At 33.0% G+C, this 22,903-nt stretch overlaps 1 protein-coding gene across 1 annotated transcript in view; it reads left to right on the top strand.

Annotated features, from left to right (window-relative positions):
• Positions 1-22,903, top strand: part of RIMS2 (regulating synaptic membrane exocytosis 2) — a 322,108-nt gene that overhangs the window by 43,393 nt on the left and 255,812 nt on the right. The window contains exons 7-10 of the mRNA XM_047842737.1: positions 426-538; positions 10,595-10,725; positions 15,700-15,871; positions 18,003-18,156. Coding sequence (XP_047698693.1) covers positions 426-538; positions 10,595-10,725; positions 15,700-15,871; positions 18,003-18,156 — 570 coding nt within the window. The remainder of the gene's footprint in view (positions 1-425; positions 539-10,594; positions 10,726-15,699; positions 15,872-18,002; positions 18,157-22,903) is intronic.

Below are 22,903 nucleotides of genomic sequence, written 5' to 3' on the forward strand. Positions count from 1 at the left end.
CTTACACTTTCAAAACATAGCTGTAAGTTTATTTGGAATACTGTGGCTAAGAAAATGGTCTATATGGGGCGCCTGGGTGGCGCAGTCGGTTAAGCGTCCGACTTCAGCCAGGTCACGATCTCGCGGTCCGTGAGTTCGAGCCCTGCGTCGGGCTCTGGGCTGATGGCTCAGAGCCTGGAGCCTGTTTCCAATTCTGTGTCTCCCTCTGTCTCTGCCCCACCCCCGTTCATGCTCTGTCTCTCTCTGTCCCAAAAATAAATAAACGTTGAAAAAAAAATTTTTAAAAAAAGAAAATGGTCTATATAATGATGTTTTGTGGACGTGTTAAATAAATACATAAATAATTTTAAAGCTATGTGGTAAAGATTATTAAATGCTAATGAAGAGTCATCATTATTATTTCTTATGTATAATTGCCACTTCAGGTTCCAGCTCATTCGAATCTCAAAAAATGGATCGCCCTTCTATTTCCGTTACCTCTCCCATGAGTCCCGGCATGTTGAGGGATGTTCCACAGTACTTATCTGGACAACTTTCAGTATGTAATCACTACATTAATTTCTCTTTTTGGAATACCAAGTATTGTTAACATTTTATGACGATAGCATTTTGTAAACCAACTCCTTCTTAAACTATAATTTTGCTTTTAACCATCAACTTTCTCATTCTTAGTAATTTCAGTTAATTGAAATTTAAATTACGTAGCATAGTATTTCTTTATTAGAGTTTATTAGGTTTTCTGGAATTTGCAGTCAAATGCTCTACCACTGAGCTATACCCCCTAGGTTTTCTGGAATTTAACGAGAAAATTTGTGATGCTATCTAAAATCTTTTTTACCTTAGTAATTTTATTCTAAAATTCAAGGTTATGATTTTTGCTCAGTGTCTTAAAATGACTATAACTTGTCCTAGACTTTTAAGAGAAATAAAATTGATGTGTTGTACAAAGATGGTATATTTAAGATGAAAGTAAATTTTATACATTCCCTACTTTTTGAGTTTAAGGAAATTTGAATGTCATAGTAAAGCATTGGGGTATGAATATTGTTCTCAATATAATGGTACTTGAGATGCTTTGGTCAACAGACAAAACTAAATAGATGGTAAAATATTTAATAGATAACTGAGTATACTGTGTGATTACATAGTAAGTGATCCCTAATTTGAACATTTTATAATAAAAATGAAAAATTCAATAAGGCATTATCTGTCCATATTAGAAGAGCCTTGCAAACTTGAGCCTTCAATTATTATGAATTTCTTCAGTTGTCATTCTCTTTTTAAACTATTTAAAATATTAAAATATTGAAATTCATGTTGTTATAGTTTAGAAACATAATGTTGATGAATTAGTAAACTTGCATAAACTTGCAATTTTATCACTATTAAGAACTATTTAGGTTATCAAAATTCAGATACTGAATTTTGGATAAAAAATGTTACAATTAAAAACTAAACTATTTTTGGGCTGGTGTTTTAAGAGCAATAGAAAAAGCTTCTTGTTTAATCAGCTTTGAAATTTCTTTTTTGTGGGGAGGGGAAGGGAGGTGTTTGATTTTTTTGGTGAAGAATTTTTATTAATTAAAAGATATAAGAAGTATAAGCAGAATTAACAGATTTAAATTATTGAAATAGTTCTTAGACATGTCTGTTCTGGGACTATTTTGATCACAAAGGTGGCAATGACAGAAAAGTTACACAAGAAAGAAGTCGAGATACTTACCAGGAACTTGTAAATGTCTTACAAAAATGAATTTCTTCTCTTTATTATTTTTGTTTACTTTCTCTCATAAACAGAGTGAACCTTTTCATTTGAAGACAGTGGTCTTTTTTTTTTTTTTCAGTTTCCATCATAAGTAGCATCTTTCAACTTATTCTTTTACATATATTGACAGCACAGATGTTGTCATTTGTCGTTACAAACATATGTGTACTTTCACCATTTTAGAAAGTGCTAATAGACATTAACCATTTCTTTTTAATTATTATGGATTCAGTGAAATAGTCCATCTTTAAATAATGCATAGTATGATTGGATGATGCCAGTACATAAATAAATGTATGTGTGTGTGTGTGTGAGTGTGTGTGTGTGTGTGTGTGTGTGTGTGTGTAGTTGGCTTCAGTTGGTGGAAGAGGGAGCGGAAGTTAGACTTCATAGTAAGTAAGTATTGCTTTGTTACTGACTTTGAAATCCCAGGGCGTATGGAAGTGGGGGGAAGATTAAGGAGTGTAGTGCAGGCATTTAGACAAATTTCAAATTCAGCTATTTTTTCATCATGGTTCAAAATGAATACAGTAGAAAGGTAAGACTTAAATATGTTAGGGAAACATAAACTTAAAAGTTATACTTCTAAATATATAATTAATGATTTCAAGTCATAATATTTACATTTATAAATGATGTTAGTTTAAAATCCATGTAATTATAGTTTAAAATGTGTACATTTAATCATTTTCTTATGACTTGGAAGGGATATGTTCCAGTAAGATGGTGTTAATAAATACTATACATATTTATTGTGGAAAATCTAGAGTGCAGATAAATTCATAAAAAATAAAATCACGTATAACCTGCCACTAAAGTGTAACATTCACATACATATAAATGTTTAAACAAAACTAGTAAATCTGTGTATAATATTTTGAAATCTGCTTTTTTACTGAGTAATATATTGTGCACATTTTTCTTTAAAACTTTTTTCTTTCAAAATTTCTCTTAAAATTATTTTAATAGCCAATATACCATTTTAACTTAATTCTCTATAATGGGACATCTTGCTTGTTCTTAATTTATATTACTATAAACAATGATGCCATGGAAATCCTTCAGTATAACTCTTACGTATTCTGTTAGGTCGAACAAAACATTCTTTTGTCAGGATAACTTTTCAGAAGTAAAATTACAGGAAGAGAAGGAAAGAGAAAAAAATTTGAGATTCTTGAAATCTGTTGCCAAAATTTTCCTCAAAAATGTTTGTATGAAATTAATCTTCAATCATTGACTCAAGAAATATATGTTAAGCTCTGGCCCTGGGTCAACCTTAATCCCAGTTGCTGGGAATATAACCGTGAACAATCCGATAGACACAGATTTCATCTTCATGAAACTTAATTTTATTTTCATTCTTTGCATGCAGGAAACATAAGCAAGATATCCTTCTGGATATAGTGTTTCCCTTTATATTTAACCCTATCCCTATCATTTTCTCTAATGATGTAGAGTTTAGGTGTTATATATCACCTTTTGGGAAAATTCCTAGGAAGTCGCAAGGCAACATTACAATCCCTATATCCTTCTATTTATTTTACCTTTGGACATTTTTATTCTGGTGAGTTTTTACCTATGCCCATAGCTCACAATTTTATGGCATTGCTAATTCTGGAGAACAAAGAACATTTGTATGGAATATAAGCTGACCTCCTAATGTATCAGGTCAGTTCATGGACTGATATTTTCTCAAGTAGAAATATACATATAATTTAAATTGTTGTTTAAACTTTCATTTCAAGGCTGTTGATATTTTTAAAACTATGAAGTTTATTTCCTCTCTATGCTTGAATTCTGCTGTTGCTGGTTATTATTCTAGGGCATAAGTATGAAAGTGCCATAAATGTATTTGGTGAGAAAATCATTTTGAGTTCAGGTTTATGACACCTGGACTGTATGTTAGCCTTGGCTGTGTCAAAACTCTCTTATTTTGATTCTTTTTAAAACTTATGTTCTTCCACAGTTTAATAGTTTGCTTCTTTAGGGGATTACTTTTGTAGTTCTTTCAATTCTTTAAAATTAATAATTTAAATGATTAAATCAACCATTTAAAATTAAATTAAAAATCAATAATTTAAATTAGTTGGCTACTTTTTGAAACAGTGTTAAGATAAAATATAGCCTTTGACTCTTTTTAAAAGTGAGAAGCTTAAAATTCTTTCTTTCTATAAGAACACATTGATTCTTACTGATAATAATTTTATTTTACTTCTGGGTCTGTGGTTGCTTTATGTCTACAATGTTTCCCTAAGTTACTTTGTTTTAATATTTTTCTGACTCCATTTTTAGTGATGGGTTTGTAAATATTGTCCATATCCATTTTGTATGCCCATTTAAATGGAGTAAGTAACTGAAGAATAGGTATGTATCTTTCAATATCCTTAGAAACTCTACAGCCTTTTAAAAACTTCCTGTAAATGAAGGTTTATTCCCTTGAGCTTTTATGTTTTGTACCTCATCATCACAACCTTGTTATTCCAGAAGCATTGCATAAAAGGAATGCCCTAAAGATAGTGCAGTGTATGATGCAAAGTGACATTAAAAATGCAAAGGGGCACCTAGGTGGCTCAGTCGGTTAAGTGTCCCACTTCGACTCAGGTCATGATCTTGCGGTTCATGAGTTTGAGCCCCGCATCTGTGCTGACAGCTCAGAGCCTGGAGCCTTCTTTGGATTCTGTATCTCCCTCTCTCTCTGCCCCTCCCCCACTCACGCTGTCTGTCTCTCTCTCTCGTAAATAAACATGAAAAAAATGCAAAATAGTGTACAAATTCAATTCTTCATTTGTATGAGGCTGAGTTGTCACAGGTTTTATCAGATATTTCCTGTAAAATAAATGAATCAATATGAATCGCAAATTGCAATGCAATACGTAATAGTTCACCATTCACGTATGAAATATCCAGAATCTATTGAGACAGAAGGCAACTTAGTAGTTGCCAGGAGTTGGGGCATTAGGGGAATGAGAGTTGATTACTTCATAGGTACAAACAGGTACATAGGGTATTCTGGGGGTGATGACAAGTTTTCAAACTATAAGAAAGCGGTAGTTGCATAGTATCGTGAATGTACTAAATGCCATTAAATTGTATACCTTAGAATGGTTACTTTTATTATATGTGAATTTCATCTCAATTAAAAACACTAGCAAAACAGAAATATGTTTTTTCCAGCCAAGTTTAATGTGTAAACTTATAGGTAAAGATTAGGTTTAAATTGCCCTAGATTGTAGACAACTGATTTCAGAAACCTGTGAATTGCTTACTTGAGATCATCTTAGAAGATGGAAAATGTTTGTCGTAAAGGACGAATTTATTCTGAAGTGCTGTTCATTTCAAATTAAGCTTTTTTTAGTTTATGAAGTAAAACTTACCTGCTCAAATCTTCCATTACCTGTTGCTTTGGGTCTAAAACAGGTAGAACAGGTGAGAGGAGAAGGAAAATAAAATCTATTTCCAAACAGAGTATATTGTTAGTTCCTTTGTTCAGCTGGCCTTGTTAATCTCTATGCGTTTCATCCATCCTTGGCCCATTTGTTAGAGAAGTATTCACCTAGGATCATGCAGACAGATATCAGTAACATACTCCATATCTAAAGATTTCTTTCTTCCTTTGGAAATGTCTCCACACAAAAGGAAGACTGCTTAGATTTGAGACTGCCTTGGTTTTTGGAGAGAGAGAAAGATGACTCATGATTGATGTCTGCTTTTAAGATCTGCTTTCCTTTGGGTTTTAGATTTATGTCTTAAATAGTGTCTATCTGGTGACAATCAAATTAGGCAACAGTCCTCCTAGTACTTATTATCTGTTTCCTTATAGCAATGGAAAGGTCTGAAGCCTTTATTGATAACTCTTTGAATTAGACAGGAGAATGGGAAATATGAGGAATGGAATGGAATCTTCGGGAAGGAAGAAGAATTGAATGCCTTGAAATCCCTTCCCAAACCCTGATATATGCTTCTGATTTTGTTCCTATTTAGTTATTAGCATGCCTTACTAAAGGCACAAAATTCTGATTATTGTGATGTCTTTTGGTAACTGTTTCCAAATGAAAACAGGATAAGCCAAAAGAGAAAGAAAATTTGATTTTATTATAAGAATTTGGAACAATGATTTAATCAGAACTGGGCTTTTTCCCTCCTCTCCTCCCCTCCCCTTCCCTTCCCTTCCCTTCCCTTCCCTTCCCTTCCCTTCCCTTCCCTTCCCTTCCCTTCCCTTCCCTTCCCTTTCCTTCTTTTCTTATTTTCTTTTTTAGAATCAGGCTTTATATATATATATATTTTTTTACCTTTACACTATCTTACTTTTTGTCTGAATATGGGCAAGTATATCCAGCCTTTCTCTATGTCTCCTTATTTCAAATTGGAGATAATAGCACCTACCTTCTAGTTTTGTTGGAGACAATGAACTTGCAATAACCTGCCAGTAGAGGCTTGGAAAAATATAAAGAATTGTATAAATAAAAAGAATTGAGGTATTATCATTAATAAGTGTGATTAGCAATAAACAGTATTACCTTGTATAGTATGTAATAAATGTTTAAAAATGGTGTTTAAATACTAGAAACTGGTATAAATTCTTAAGGTGTGAATCAACTAGTTAGTACAGTGTGTTCCACACGCTTTTATCTTACTGTGTTCATTCTTTTAAGAAATGCTAGAGCCAACTTGGCTAATGTTTTTAAAATTTTTGTTAGATGTGTTTTAGAGAAGTCACATGATTACTTCTACAGATGACTTTTCACTAATAATAATTCTATGGTGCATTTTTATGTAACTTCTTGGACTGATTTTTTTCTATGTAGAGCGTTTAGGGGTAAAACCTGAAATTTCTTGACTCCTGGATTATGTTTACAGTCATTCTTTCAGAATATACAAGCCCAAAAATGTTATTTTACATTCGCTCTTAATTCCTGTTGTGTTGATTACATTTAAGCATCTGATTTTGTATAGTTTTTATATATCTTAGCATTTTGGCAAAATTAACTTGTTACATTGAAGTCCTTAATTCAGATATGTATTGTTATGGAAAAATAATATTTAAGGGATAGTTTTATGTGTTTGTTTTTACTTTTGGTCTTTTAGTCCCAGCGTGTTGTCCTTTTTGGTTTTGTTTTATTGCTTTTTTCTTTAATTTTGCTTACCAGAGCCAAAGCCTTAGTAGAAGAACAACGCCTTTTGTTCCTAGGGTTCAGGTAAAGGCCTGTCTGCCTGATAGAAACGAAAGTTGTGTTTTAACCCTTATTTGTATGTTTTTGGAAAATGCGTAGTAGGAAACTTGTTTTGGTATGTTGCTCCAAACCATATTATTGACTTTCAAATCATTTTATAAGCCAGCTTGTAAAATTTCTGCATGGAGATGAAAATACAATTAAAATTTAAAGAGACAATCTCTGTCAGTGATTTTATATGATCCACTGAATGCTAAAACTTGATAGGTTTCAGACTGCACTTGTGTACAGAATATTGACAAAACTAGCTAATTTTATACCGCTGATATTTTTTTTATTGCACTAAGTTTTCTGTCTCTTTAAATCATTCATTTTTATCACTTAACATCTTTCTCTTGCATTTTCCAAGCAACAAATCCTTGAGGAGATTGGCAAATAAATTTGTACCTTATCTAAAATATGGACTTTATGCATTTAATATATAAGGTTCAAGTTTGAAAAGTGTGTTATTTTGAAAGAACAAAATGATTATCTAAATAAAATGTGTTGGGTTTATGTTGTTCACATTTTGTAATTGAAATGGGATTTAATTTTACTGTAACACTTGGTACAAGTTGTTTGCCTCTTTTCATTAGGAAACCCTTACATGGTAAAATAATGACAATATAGTTGTTTTTTTTGAGTCGTATTATGCTTTCCTTGCTTTGCTGCATGTTTTTTTGTTGTTGTTGTTGGTTTTGAATAATACTAATTTAGTTTAAATTTGAAAAATTACAGTTGTTCTACTTAATATTATATAGTGTTAAATATTTACTTGTGCTGTTCAGGTTCTCCTTAGGACATTTAAAAATGGGTACATGGTAAAGCTGGAATGATTATTATATGCAAACAATTAAAAAGATGCTCCAAGATTTTTATTAATGAAATAGAGGTAAAATCAGAAGTATGTCATCTAGAACTGTGGAAATCCACTTATTATATTTTGGGGGAATCAACAGATATATTTTCACCTATCATTTGAAAAGCACAGATAAGAAATTTAGGAATGTGATAAAATAATCTAGCCAATAAAATAATTGTTTTGCTAATGTGAACTGGATATCTATTAAAAACTTCAATGCAAGTCCTGTAATATAAAATGAAAATTAGGGCTATCGATCAAACGCCTAGTTTAAAACAGTTTATTAAAAGTTGTAATTTTGACTAAAAAACCCATAAAATTAAAATGTACTATATTAACATTTATATATCTGGAAAGTATAATTTTATAAATTTTATAAAATGTATATATGGAGGCCATATGCCTAGTATCTGCTTGTATGAAAAATGAATATTACTCACAAATGATAATTTTGGTTTTCTGTGGCATAGGAAAATCTACAAAGAATACTGCTTATCAAGCATTTGAAGTTATGTATCTCAAATGTTTGTCTCTAATGAGTTTAGAGGAGCAAAAATATCACCTGTGAAGATGGCAAATGCTTAGTCTCATCCGTCAGAAACAATTTACAGAAATCAGTAACTTGCTCCAATAATTATGAGTTTAGTCTAATAATTATTATTATTGTTTCTTTGTTTCTAAATGTACAGTTTACCAGAAAAAGGTTGTCTTTTTTTTTTTTTTAGCCTTTCAGAATCTTTTTTTCTTTGCAGTGCCTAATAATCATATCATGATCCTCAGAGAAGTGTTTTTAATTGTCCTGGAAATATAAAGCCATGAGCTTTTTGATTGCTATAGAAAATAGAGAATATCAGAAATTAATGGGGTTTTTGGTCACACATTTTAGAAGAACCATGATGCTCTCTGACAACATCTCTGTTTCATCTCATATAAAGACACTCTTGTATTTCTTACTTTTTTTCTTGTTGTTTTCCCCTCATGTCTTTTGCCAGAACAATGGTTTCTTTTTTTTTTCCACTTAGCGTATCTATGCTCTAATGTTGTTACACAAGCAAATATTTGAACTTTTTTCTATTCGCATGTTGAAGAGGTTTTTTTTTCTTTCAGGGTGTTAATCCCCTAGTCTCAGGCAATGGTTCTCAAACTTTAATGCCCATGAGAATCACCAGGAGGACTTGTTGAAATTTGTCAAAAAAACAAACAAACAAAAACCTGGGCCCCGTTCTGATTCAGTAGGTGAGGGGTGGGCCACAGGAATTTGTAACTTTTCAACAAATAAGCCAGATAACACAGATGTAAGGTTAGTGAACCACCCTTTAAGAAACACTTTTCTAGAGACTGTACTTTGCAGCTCTATTAAGAAAACTTTGTTACACGACAGCATGGTAATACCTGCATTTTAAATATGAGGGCTTAATATAACATAAAGGGTATTAATTATAATTTTTAAAAATTAAATATTTCTTGCTGTTATTAAGAGGGCTAATTCCATTTGACAGAAGAGCATGGTAAATAATTTTATATACTCTTCTGGGCCATTAGTCCTCTTCTTTGGACTCAAAAGTCTCATTCAGCCTCTCGTTCTCTGAGATATGAATTGAGAGACTCAACAGAGCCATGTTAGAATTAGAACCAAAGTACCAATATATCATATATACATATATATATATTTACGTGATTTTTATGCATGTGTATATATGTTATATATATATATTTGTATATCTCAGAGCCTGGTCCAGACCTGACTGTCCATTTCAGGAGGAGAGGGAATGACGGACATGAGATGTATATTAACATTTTTTTTAACTGCTGCAAACATTAAACTTCCAAATTAAAGGAAAAATTAAACTATTAAACAGTATATAATTTTATTCCCAACTTTCAGATTTTGGATTCAATTTCAAGATAATGGCCAGAGATGTGATGAGTTCCGAACCAAAACGTGGATTAGAGCCAAGTTATACATCCTGACAGGGTAGAATTAGCTAGCTAGGTGTGGGAGTGTGAGGTATGTGTGTGGGAGGTGACAATTGTTAAATCAAATGAATTTAGCAGCTGGATGTGAAGTTCCAATTCCTAATTATGTCAGAGAAGTTACTCCCATCTTCTCATCTCGAATGGTAAAATAATACCCTTTTATTCTAAGGATGTAATATATCTTCTCCTCTAATGAAAAAGGGACTCGATGTCTGTGTAAGAAAAACCTATAAAGATGAATTTATTATGGCTTTAAATACAAAATCAAGGAGTCTATGGACTAAAGCCACTGGTAATTCTACCTTGCTGGTAATCTTTAAAATGTCTTTTCAAATGAAATGTTTTGTCTTTTAAAACATTTGCTTAAAAATTCCCTACGAATGCCATATAAATGAGGTATCTCTTCAGTTCATTTGAGCATTTATTCTGAACTCATTATTTTAGGGGAACTAAAATATGATTCTTACATAAAGATAGGCAAACACAGTCATTGTATGTGAAGTTCTTAGGGTAATTATCATGTGCATGTTAATAAGCAATCACATTAGGATAACAAAAAGTTCAAGTGATTTATCAATCCATCCAAAATAATCTGAATTATTGCCTCTGTTCATTGAAGTTATTATAGCATATCCTTTTATTTTAACTAAGTGCAATTTATGAAGTAAAACGTATTCTGTGCTCATATTAGTGTAAGAGAATGGGGAAAGATTGGGAATGTAAGCATTATGTTATGGTAGTAAAGGTTTGAGCTGATAAATGAATATTTTTGCTTTTCAGATAAAACTATGGTTTGACAAGGTTGGTCACCAATTAATAGTTACAATTTTGGGAGCAAAGGATCTCCCTTCCAGGGAAGATGGGAGGCCAAGGAATCCTTATGTTAAAATTTACTTTCTTCCAGACAGAAGGTAGGGATATGAAACAAAAATAAATGTTCTTGAAAATAAATAAGAAATGTTAATAACAGTGGGTGTTTCAATTCTGTCTCATTTATTTTTATGTATCATGCAACTCAGATATTTATGAAATTTAACCTAAACATAATGATTCATATATTCATATGATTCATATGATTCATGATTCTTCAAAATAGTGACAGTAAGTGCTTTGAGATTGTTTTAAAACTGATGTCAAATGTTATGGACGATTTCATTGAAGATTTATTTTAGGTTATATGGATTCTTAAATGATGCGTATTTTCATTTATCAAAATCATTAACAATTATTATGCTTTTTAAAACCAAATGCATTTTTAACACAGTCTACAGAAGCAAAAAGCTGGAAATGATGCTAAAAGGTACTCATCATGTTCCTTTACACCTTCTACCTCCTCATACTAAGATATTATTTCTTTATGTAACGTAAAATTAGTGAATATGCTCTATATTTCATCACCCCATATCATCACGCCATGCCTCTGGTCCTGGAATCAACTTCTTCAAGCAGCATTTGCTTTGTGTCCTTACTAACTACCACAAATGATGTTGCCCTGCCCTAATTTGAACAGAGAAATTAGGATTGGAGGAATAGATTTTCAAAAATTATCTAATCCCCTTTTAATTTCAGGTACATAAAAAATAAAAGAGATTATTCAGTAGACGTCATGTAAAAAGAAAAAATTAATGACACCAATTATCATTTCCCCAGCTATTGAGCATCCTGGCCTCCAGGACAGAGTGTTCTCAAAGGCTGGTCATATTTTCCCACGTTGGAAGTGGCTAGGCACACATGTGATCTTCAACACGTTTACACACTTTTGGCCCCTCATTTACTTAGTTCAAGCTGAAAGTCATCAGACTTGAATGCCGAAGTATCATCTGAAGAACAACCTCAACCAAGAAAAGGATAAAAATATGGAAGTAGACAATTAACATAGGCCTTACATTTTGTTTGATACATATTTTGAGGTGAAATTTGTGAAGAAGATTCATCAGAAAGTCCGTCAAGGTGCCATTGTATCTAAAGTTATTAAAACTGCCGTATGATTTGATCTTACCAAATTTTCATGAAGAAAGTTGTTTTCTCACAACTTAGGTTGCCTTTTGGATAGGGATATACTTTGAACTGCAAGGGAAGAAGAAGATATTCACAACTGGAGCTTTTAAATCCAGTTTAAACTTCAGTTGGTTGACTCGATATGTCACAGCCCTATTACCCTGCCATCCTGGAGGCCACATCACTTGGCTTCTTAGAGCAGCATGATTTACTAGTCTAAACATTCTTAGAATGCCCTGACAAAAACCCACAAGAATTGCTAGCATTCCCATCTATGTTTTTATGCATATACATAACCTAAGTTTCTGCTTACTCAAACCTTTGAAAAAAATACTTACTTTGGAAGATGATAAAAGACTTTCAAATTATGGAATTTATTTCTTTTTTGTTAATTGAAAAAAATTTTTTACATTTATTTATTTTTGAGAAACAGAGTGAGAGAAAGCATGAGCGGGGGAGGGGCAGAGAGAGAAGGAGGCACAGAATCTGAAGCAGGCTCCAGCACAGAGCCTGATGCGGGGCTCGAACCCCCGAACTGTGAGATCATGACCTAAGCCGAAGTCGGATGCTCAAACTGACTGAGCCACCCAGGCGCCCCGGAATTTATTTCTTGATTGACCATTTTTGTTTTGTTTATTTTATTTTACATACTTTCCTCCCTACTTTCTGAGCAGATAGAACTAAAATGGAAAGGAAAGTCTGCTTCACCAATCCTTTATATTTTAGATGTAGTGTTTTTATTTTTTCTCGGCATCAGAGAATGGGGGAAATAGGTAAATATTTCACCCTCAAATTGTTTCTCAGCTGTTTCCTTGTCAATTATCAGAAATTTGAAGAATAGTTTAGTAAGTTTGTTGCTTACTTTATTGATTGAGAGAGTTGTATCAGGGTTTTATCTTTAAAGAGAGGAGAATTCTTTGGTTAACTCAGAAACAGCTATATTATCATCTTTTTCTTTTTTTTGCTGCTGATACAAGTTTTTACACATGAATAACTGACTGTTTATGCTTTTGGTATGAATTATTTCATTTTTCTTGGCAATTTTTCGAGGAGAAAGGCTATTTGAATAAGTGAACATAGAAAATAATTGATGCCTTTTTGTTGATACGAATTCCTGGAGGGGCAAGTGAGGCTGCACAGAAGAGATGTCGTCTGGAATGCCACTATGTCAGTTGATTTATTCAAAACGTTATTTTCTAAGTTATGACCTACTCTAAAAAATACCCGAGTGTGCTTTACACTCTTTTACATCTTGAAGTAACATTGGTTTTCAGTCAAAATATATTTTTTTCGTTTTGAGTAAACACATCAAGTCTTTGCATGCTGTTCGTGGTATAAAGTAAATGGAAACCCAAAGTGCTGGTAACATGAAAATAAATAGGAAAGGCTTTAGGTTGGATTTTATTTAAAAAAAAATAGTTTGCATTCTCAACAATTTAATGATACTGGTAGAGATCAGTGATTTATTTTATTGTTATTGGGCTGCTATTTGGAAATAAATCTTGGGAACACCTGGGTGGCTCAGTCAGTGAAGCATCCAACTCTTGATTTCAGCTCAGGCCATGATCTCACAGTTCATGAGTTTGAGCCCTATGTCAGGCTCTGTGCTGACAATGCAGAGCCTGCTTGTGACTCTCTCTCCCTCTTTCTGCCCCTGCGTGGGCTCACTGCTGTCAGCACAGTGAGAGACAGCAGGGAGCCCCCCTGTCTCTCTGGCCCTCCCTGACTCATGCTCTGTCTCTCTCTTTCTCTCTCAAAAATAAATAGAAACATTTTTAAAAATCTTAAAGAAATAAATTAAAAAATAAAATCTTTATAGCGTATGTATTGATCTTAGTTTTTAAACACTCTTAGCAGCTTTTCAGTGTTTGACTTATACAACCTGAACTTATTTTGTTTGTTTGCTTTAAAGAATTGTATTTTTAAGTTATCTCTACATCCAACATGGGGCTCGAACTGATAACCTCAAGATCAAGAGTCACATGCTCTACCAACTGAGCCAGCCAGGAAACCCCCAACATTTTTCTTTAACCTGATCTTATTTTGAAGGCTTTAGTTATACAAACAAACGAACACAAACCCTAATTTACTTTTTAACTTGCTGAAGATAATTTTCTTATGGTTCTTTGCAAGGATTGATACTTTGATATACACTAAATTGCCTTATTAAGTGTTAATTGTATATGGTGGGTGTGTGAGGAACTTCAATGGTTGTCTAGTCTCCATGCTGTCCAGTGTAGGAATCCCTTCTAAAATAGTCCTCTTTATCTGAGAACTTTTTACACTTCTTAGGAGGAAGTCAAGGTTTATTTTTCTATTGCCTTTCACACTGCCTTACAAAGCATTTTTGAATTATACAGCAAGGCTCCCACTAAATGTTTTCTTCCTGGCCTTAATCTTTTAATTCCTGGCCTGAACTTTATCTCTTCACAGGGTCTCATAATTCAATCTTCAATGCATGGAATATAAGTAGATGCTTTATAAATATTTGTTAAAATTTTGAATGAAGAGAGGAGATGACAGAAGGAGTAATAAATCATGGTCCTTGTTATTATTTCTATTATTTAATTATTTTTATTTGCAATACCGCTTTTCCATACAATAGAATGGAGTTAAAATTCCCTACATGAGTTTTCAAAGTTGTTTTCCTAACAAGGCCTTAGAGATGAATAAAGATACAATGTTTTAAAGTGGCTTTCTGCCACATTAAACACATGAGCTCTGGCAACATATGTGCTCTTGATTAGTTAAATCCAATCTATGTCATATGTTAAGCTCTATGTTCACCAAGGAGAAGCAGCACAGCCTCCCCAATTCAGAAACTTACTGTCCCTGCTTATTTCCCCCTGCTTCCTATTTCTCAGTACTCTTAGAACTATGTTGTGCTGAGAGAATTTGTGGCAGCTACTATGGTTCTGCTTGGAGTTTATTGTACACTTCTCACTTCAAATAAGCTCTCTAGATGGCTTAATATTTTCTTCCTAGATGATCCTTTCTAATAAGCTACAGTAGGGATCTCAGAAAGGAATGGATACACCCCACGGGATGAGTAAAACAATCCATTGGAGTTCCGGAAGAAGTATTTGAATTTTCTAATTTTTTACCTAATTATTTTTAATTTCTATTTTCGTGTGTTCGTGAATGAACACAATATTATTAATACAACAGTATAGTAATACATGCATGTAATTCATAAATGTATGTACATATAATAGGATGCATTGTCAAAAACATTTGCTTGATAGAGATACGCAGTCAAAAAAGTATGGAAACCTCTGAGCTGGAAGTTCCATCTATCAGGGATGACCAGCTTGCATTTCCAGCTCACACTGTGGTAGCTAACTCGCACAGAAATAATTTTACGATGCTTTTAAAGGCCTGATAGCTGTTTAATGAGCAAGTACGTATTTTCTTTATGTAAGAAAATAACTTGATAAAATGTAATTGTAGTTGCTCAGCTAAACTATACAGATATAAAGTTGTGAACATCACAATTAGACTTCTGTCGTTCAAGTGAATAGTATATGTAATGCCATTGGTTTATTGCTGCTTTAAAGGTTTTCAATAGGGCAATATGTGTAAAAAAAACGTATAAGTTTAAACGTATCATTATTCTTTAGTCTGGTTTTATTTAGATTTTGAGAAAGATTAAGTTTTTAATTATCTGTCGTGGAAGGATTTCAGATTTATTGAAATATTGCTTTTATAAAGTGATATGATTATACACTTACACGTTTTAGTAGCAATTTAAACAATTACAATATTCATAATGTATGATAAATTTATGGAAAACTTCACTTCTTTCCTGAGAAATTTTAAATGAATAGTTTTTGGGGCAAAACTTAAAGGTTTATATAAGTTCATATATTCCTTTTTTTTTTTTACAGTGATAAAAACAAGAGAAGAACTAAAACAGTAAAGAAAACATTGGAACCCAAATGGAACCAAACATTCATTTATTCCCCAGTCCATCGAAGAGAATTTAGGGAACGGATGCTAGAGATCACGCTCTGGGATCAAGCTCGAGTTCGAGAGGAAGAAAGTGAATTCTTAGGAGAGGTATCTGGAATTACTTTGAAGCTTAGACTGTTCCTGTCCTCTTGAATACTTTTCTTTATGTGACTGTCAGTAAAATCTTACATTTTGAATATCTGAAGAAGTAAACAGTTTCTTTCACAGAATGAATTTAGCTACTGCTTCAAGGCAAAATGTTGGTAACATAAAAAATGGTTCTGAATACTTTGTGACAATGTTTAGGTGTTTGGTCCTAGTGTAGAAATCTCAGTGTTAAGTGATAAAAGGTTGTTTTGTGTTTCACAAATGCATTGCTGTGCTTTCTAGTGCGTGTTTATCATTGTAGTTTAGTGAAGCAACTCTACATCTAGTAGCTCAATCATTCATTTATGAATTATTTTTTAAGCCCTATAATGTATCTGTAAAGTGCTAGGGATGGAGGCTTCAAAGGTGAATAAGGAATATTATGTCCTTCAAGGAACTTAAAACCTCTTAAGTATACAGACCAGGGGAGTGAAGTTCCTGCAGAAGGAATAACAAGATGTGAGAGTTGAGGGAGTCTTGGAAGGGAAAGTGGTAAGAAATTAGACTCGAGGGTTAATCTGACACTGACCAGATCCCATAGTTCAATACATCACGTTAAGAAGTTTGGATTTTATCTTGTGGATAGAGGGAGCAAATGATAGATTTTAAAGGGACTGGCTGGATTGCATTTGTACTTGAGAAAAACATTTCCACCTGTAATGCAGAGAACGAATTGGAGAGGGGTGGGAGGCAGTTCTCCAGCTCTTAGCATAGTAAAAATGAGTAATGCTTTTAGCCTTTTTCAATGTGGTTGGTTTGCCTGAGTCAGTTAAATGTGAATTTCATGGGAAAAACAACAATCCAAAGAAGTGTTGAACTGAATATTCATAGAGAAGGAACAGTGGTAAACCAGTTGGGAGGAGGGGTAACGTGGTTGTTAGGAGCAGACTGGCGCCGGCCTTCTTGGGTCAGGATCCCTGACACTACTGCTTCCTAGCCTTGCATCCTTGAGCAAGTTATTTAATCTATTTGTGCTTCAGTTTCCTCTTCGCCAAACCGCAACAATAATACTATGCAACTCAGGGCTATTCTGAGGAGTAAGTGCATGTGTGTGTGCGTGTGTGTGTGTGTGTGTGTGTGTGTGTGTGTGTGTGTAAACCTCTGGAAAACAGTGTCTGTGATTTGGAGAATGACTAGAGAAAATTTGGGAAGAATGAAATAACTTAGCTGTTGTGCTTCTTTACCTCCCTTAGCTAAATGGTGATTTATCATTACACAGCACTTCTCATATACATTATCACAAACACTGTCATCTTTGCACAAGACCCCAAAAAGAAATAGTCACTTATTCCCATGGACTGATTTCCTCTGTAAATTTATTTTTTTTGATTCTTTAAGTGTTTTTTAAATTTATTTTTGAGACAGAGAGAGGCAGAGTGTGAGCAGGGGAGGGGCAGAGAGAGCCGGAAACACAGAATCTGAAGCAGGCTTCAGGCTCTGAGCTGTCAGCACAGAGCCCGACGCTTTTTACCATTGAGTATGATGTTCACTGTGGGTTTTTCGTATATGACCTTTATTATGTTGAGGTATGTTCCCTCTAGACCTACTTTGTTGAGGGTTTTTATCATGAATGGATTCTGCACCTATTGAAATGATCATATGGTTTTTATCCTTTCTCTTATTGATATGATGTATCATGTTGATTGATCTGTGAATATTGAACTACCCTGCATCCTTGAAAAAAATCTCATGGATTGTGGTGAATGATTTTTTTAATGTATTTTTGGATTTGGTTTGCTAATATTTTGTCGAGAATTTTTGCTTCTATGTTTATCAGAGCTATTGGCTGTAGTTGTTTCTTTTTTCTTTTTTGTAGTGTCTTTATGTAATGCAAATTTAACAACCTCTAGTAAGTGAATAGTCAAAGGTCTATAAAAATTTTTAGATATTTAAAACTATTAAGTCAGCCAAAAGTTATGCATACTTATCTTTTATTTAGTTATTATCAAACATAAGGACAACTTTGCAACATATTACTTTTGATCTAATGGCATTGTTATTATAATTATCATTATTATAAAAGTTATGAGACCATTTAATAGAGTTTCTATATTATAGGTATTTAACATTCTTTTGTTTCTTGGCTTTGTAGATTTTAATTGAATTAGAAACAGCATTATTAGATGATGAGCCACATTGGTACAAACTCCAGACCCATGATGTTTCTTCATTACCACTTCCCCACCCTTCTCCGTATATGCCACGACGACAACTCCATGGAGAGAGCCCAACAAGGAGATTGCAAAGTAAGGTTCCAGTGAGATTTATCATACCTTTGTTGAATTATCTTGAATGATATGTATGACACATAGGATTTAAAGATACCATTATGGTTTTAACAGACATCTATTAGTGTTTTCATAGCTATTGTTGATGATTTTCAATTGATATGCTAAAATGAGGTTATACTTACAGCATTCATTTATCACAGTATGACCTCAAAGCACAGTTATGTTTTAATTTTAGCTATTAGAAACTTATATAGGAATGAGAGAGCAGATACAGTAAAATTTAGCCATGTAGCTATAGATACATTAACCTACATTAAGTGTGGAAATAAGAGTTAAATATTCTCAGGAATATAAGCGGATGTTATTATTGTTATTATTATTATCATCAATGTTTGCATTCTACCCTGAATTATACACAGTCCAAAGTATTGAATAGAATTTGATCAATTCAAAGAATCTTAGGGGAAACTTGGAAATGATTTCTAGATTGAAAAGTGGCATTACTGGCTTATTGTTCCTACAACTCAAATTTGTTTTCCTGATGAATCTATTATTGAAAGGGGAGATGTCCACTTGCTGCTTTGGGTAGTGTTCATGGGATAATTTTATCTTCATGGAGTCAGCATGTTCCAGGATTAGCAACATTTTGTCACGTACTGGAGAACTGACTGACATTAACTAAATTTCAGAAGTGTAAATTTAAAAGCACAAAAGCCATGTCATTTATCATTAATGGGAAGTATATTTGGCAACATAAGAAATGACTATTATCTATGTGGATCACGTTCTCTCTGCTGAATAGAGGACTAAATTATATATCAGCAGGCTGTTTGATGAATAGAATATTAGAGCAAAGGATTGGTCTTATGATATTTAGTCATAGGAAAGCCTAGAGAATTGTCTTCACTCCTTTTTAAAAATCTCTCTCATGACTAGAATTTTATTTCCACTGACTGTACAGTCTTTTACATATGGGTGGTATTAATTGAACACTAGTTTCATAGCACTCAATTTTTTCAGCCTCTCCACAGAGTGAACACCTACTCACTGTTATTTGCAATCGCCATTACAACGTCTTTTGTTGTAATTATTACAGGACTATGAATTTTATGTGGGCTCATTTTAGCGTCTACTCTTTCTGGTCACTGTGATCTACTAAGTACGTTCTCTCTAAATCACAATGTAGGATCATGGTTTACTACATGAAGTTTACGAATATAAATCAGTTTGTACTAATTCTTATAGTTTAGGTTTATAGGCTACTAATCTAATACTTATTCCAGTTGTTATTAGAATAACTAGGCTTGATAACTCTTAATATCTGAAACTCTTAAATCTTCCAACAATTTTCATTACTTTTTCCCTCCCCCGCTAATTAAGAATAGTGTATGTGAAGAATGATGAGAATAGAGTTCTTTCTAGTTAGCTGTATGGATCGTAGATTTTCATGTAGTTAATTTAATTTAATCCACTTTGTGGCTTTTAATATTTAACCATCTCCCAAATGGCTCTTCTGCTACTTAGTCATTAACAGTATTAAATTCATTTATGGTTAATATGGCTTCATGTTGTACCATTCAGTCCTGTCTCTACCTACCAGTAATAACCTCTAATAAAATAAATTTTCAATATTTGAACATATGGCTAAAATTGGTGTTTTACACCTAAAATGTAATCATAATTTACTAGCAATGTGTAGGATTGAAGATAAGTAAAAACATGTACATATGCCTAAAGGAAATGAAGATTAACACTTGGAAATAGAAAGTTAAAGACATTACTATTGGCTGAGGATATATTGCTCATCAATAATAGGTCCGAGTTAGAGTATGTATAAATAAACATTAATTATTTTAAAAGTTACTTCGTAAGAATGACCTCCTTCAAGGTTTTTCTTCATGGAGAGGGTAAATATTACATTTATTTATAAGTATGTCTTATATTGCTAAAGATCATGATCATTAACATATTCGATGGAACACATACATGAACAGTAACCATCACAAATGTATAATAATCCCTCATTCTCTACCTCCACAAAATAGGATATATTGGTAATTCAAAATCTGAGGCTGTGAACTCTGAGGCTGTGAGCTTATTGAATATACACAGATATTTACTGGTGTTGTTGGAATTCTGTTTTCTCTGCTCATGATTTCCTATTTTAAATTTGTAGATTCTAATGATTCAACAAAGTACTTCATTTCCATGGACATTAGGAATTTATAATTTTAAACATATGAGGAAATATTTTAAAAAGCCATTCTAAAAATAATTGTTTCATATATCTTGTAGCTAACTGAAATATTTTTTAAAAATCTTTTTGAGATAGGAGTCGAGGCAACTTTGATTATAAACTTTGAATGGTTTCCCTAGTAAAGGAATTAGTGAAAATATTTGAAATAGAGGACTTCTTATACCGGTATTTCTGCAGGTGGCAAAATAAAAAGTTTCTATATATCAAAACATCTATAGAAAGGGCCACATGCTCATTGTTCATGTCTGAAAGCAATTAGATTATGAGCAGTTAAAATTTTAATATGGTGGTAATATTTTCTACAACACGTTTTAACTTCAGGCTACATTTACCCGCTCCCATCCCAGATGTTATTTAGACATTACCAAATGATGGGACAGTGCATATTTCAAAGAGTGACTGATTAAGCCTTTTTAAAAATATGTAAGTAAGATTGGAACCATGTATTCAAATAACTAAAATTTATCAATAGAGAAGTGAGATTGCTTTTTTAGATGGTAAAATGTCTCTCATATTCACACAATTTTGTTCTGATTCACTGGTGAGAAACTATCCATTACTGTTCTGACACCTAAAGATATTGTTTTGAAGGTATATTTTTATGTTTAAGTTTTAATTTTTATATATTCTTTACTGTCATTCAGTTAAAGTTGCCTGCTGTCTTTAGGGAAATATGTTCCTTTTTAACATGACAGAAATCATTACAAATTTGTTTGTGACCTGGTATCTTATTAACCATTCTCATCACAATTTGAACTATAAAGTCCAAAAGAGTTTTCTTTTTTTTGATCCTTTTTTCTTTTCTTTGTCTCATTTTCATCAGGTTCATCTCTTTGACATCTCAAATGCTAATTCTTTATTTGGTAAAATATAACATTATTACCATTTCACTTTTTAAAATGGAAAACATCATATCTACTATATTCTTATACAGCCTCATAACCACAAGTGTTTAAAGAAAAGTGAATGCAAACAAATCATTGGGACAAAACCAAAATGATGGCATTGAGAGGTGTAAGATAAAAGAGATGTGATTTCATAATTAAAGTTTCTCAAGATTTCAACTATTTGGGGGACATTTTTGGTCAATATTTCTTCTAATTTTCCACCCCATTCTCTTCTCTCCTTCTTGGGCTGCAGTTGCATGTATAAAGACATCTTGACTTTGTTCTACAGGTTAATTAGCCTCTGTTTATTAAAAAGAAGATTTCCCCCCCACTCTTACTCAGTTTTGATTATTTTTATTCACCTACCTTCAAGTTGACTAGTATTTTCTTCTATGGTGTACAATTTCCTGTGAAAGCCATATTATGAATTGTCCTAGCAAAGATGTTGTATTTTTCATTTTATGATTTACATTTGATTTTTTTAAATTTTCTGTATCCTTCCTGAAATTCCCCTTCTTTTATTATATCCCTGTGTGTATTATACTATATAATATACATATATGATATGCATTTGTGTAAATATGTTAATGAATTTATAGGATTGCATGTAGACACATATGTAAATATAGGAAATAATTCATAGAATTACATATATATGTATATGCACATTTGTGGGTGTAATGTACATATATGTATGTGTAATATCTATAACGTATTTATGTATGTGTAATGTGTGTGTGTAATCCTGTGGATTTTCTCACATATTTATAATTTTTATTTTAAAGTCTGCTAGCTCTAATATCTTAGTCTTCTGTGGGTCTATTTATATTTCTGTTTTTTTCTTTGATTATGGATCACATTCTATGTATATTTTATATATACTAATTTGTGTTGTGTACTGGACATTGTGTTTCATACATTTGAGAGACTCTGGATTTAGAGGAATGTTGGGTTTTATTTTGGCACACCATGAAATTATTGAAGGATCACCCAAGACCTATAGAAGATACGTTAGGGCAGTTCTGTTTTGGTCTTTCATAGTTATACGGTATAGCCCTTAGGCAGGTTTGTGGTTCTCATTCCTAAGTGTGAACTTTCTTTTTTTTTTTTAATGTTTTATTTATTTTTAAGACAGAGAGAGACAGAGCATGAGTGGGGATGGGGCAGAGAGAGACGGAGACACAGAATCTGAAGCATGCTCCAGGCTCTGAGCTGTCAGCACAGAGCCTGACGCAGGGCTCGAACTCAGGAACTGTGAGATCATGACCTGAGCCAAAGTTGGACGCTCAACCGACTGAGCCACCTGGGTGCCCCCTAAGTGTGAACTTTCTAGGCAAAGCCCAAGATACTGACCAACATCCCACAATATAATGGGACTTAAACTCTAGGCTCTGTGTCCTATGCATCAGGAAGTTTCTAAAATCTCCTTGCATTGCTTTTAGCTTTTCATCTGTGGCTTCTTCTTTTTCCCTCTGCAGTTTACAATTTAGGCACAGATTTAGGGGGCTGTTGTATATAAAGCTTCAATACTGAAGCTTTTTTCTTGAACTATAGCTCCTGTGCAGTGAACCAAATTGGGAAGGCCCGTAGGAGAGAAGCCGTTTCAATATGTGCTTTA

The sequence above is a fragment of the Prionailurus viverrinus genome, chromosome F2, assembly GCF_022837055.1.
Source record: "Prionailurus viverrinus isolate Anna chromosome F2, UM_Priviv_1.0, whole genome shotgun sequence".
NCBI lineage: Eukaryota > Metazoa > Chordata > Mammalia > Carnivora > Felidae > Prionailurus > Prionailurus viverrinus.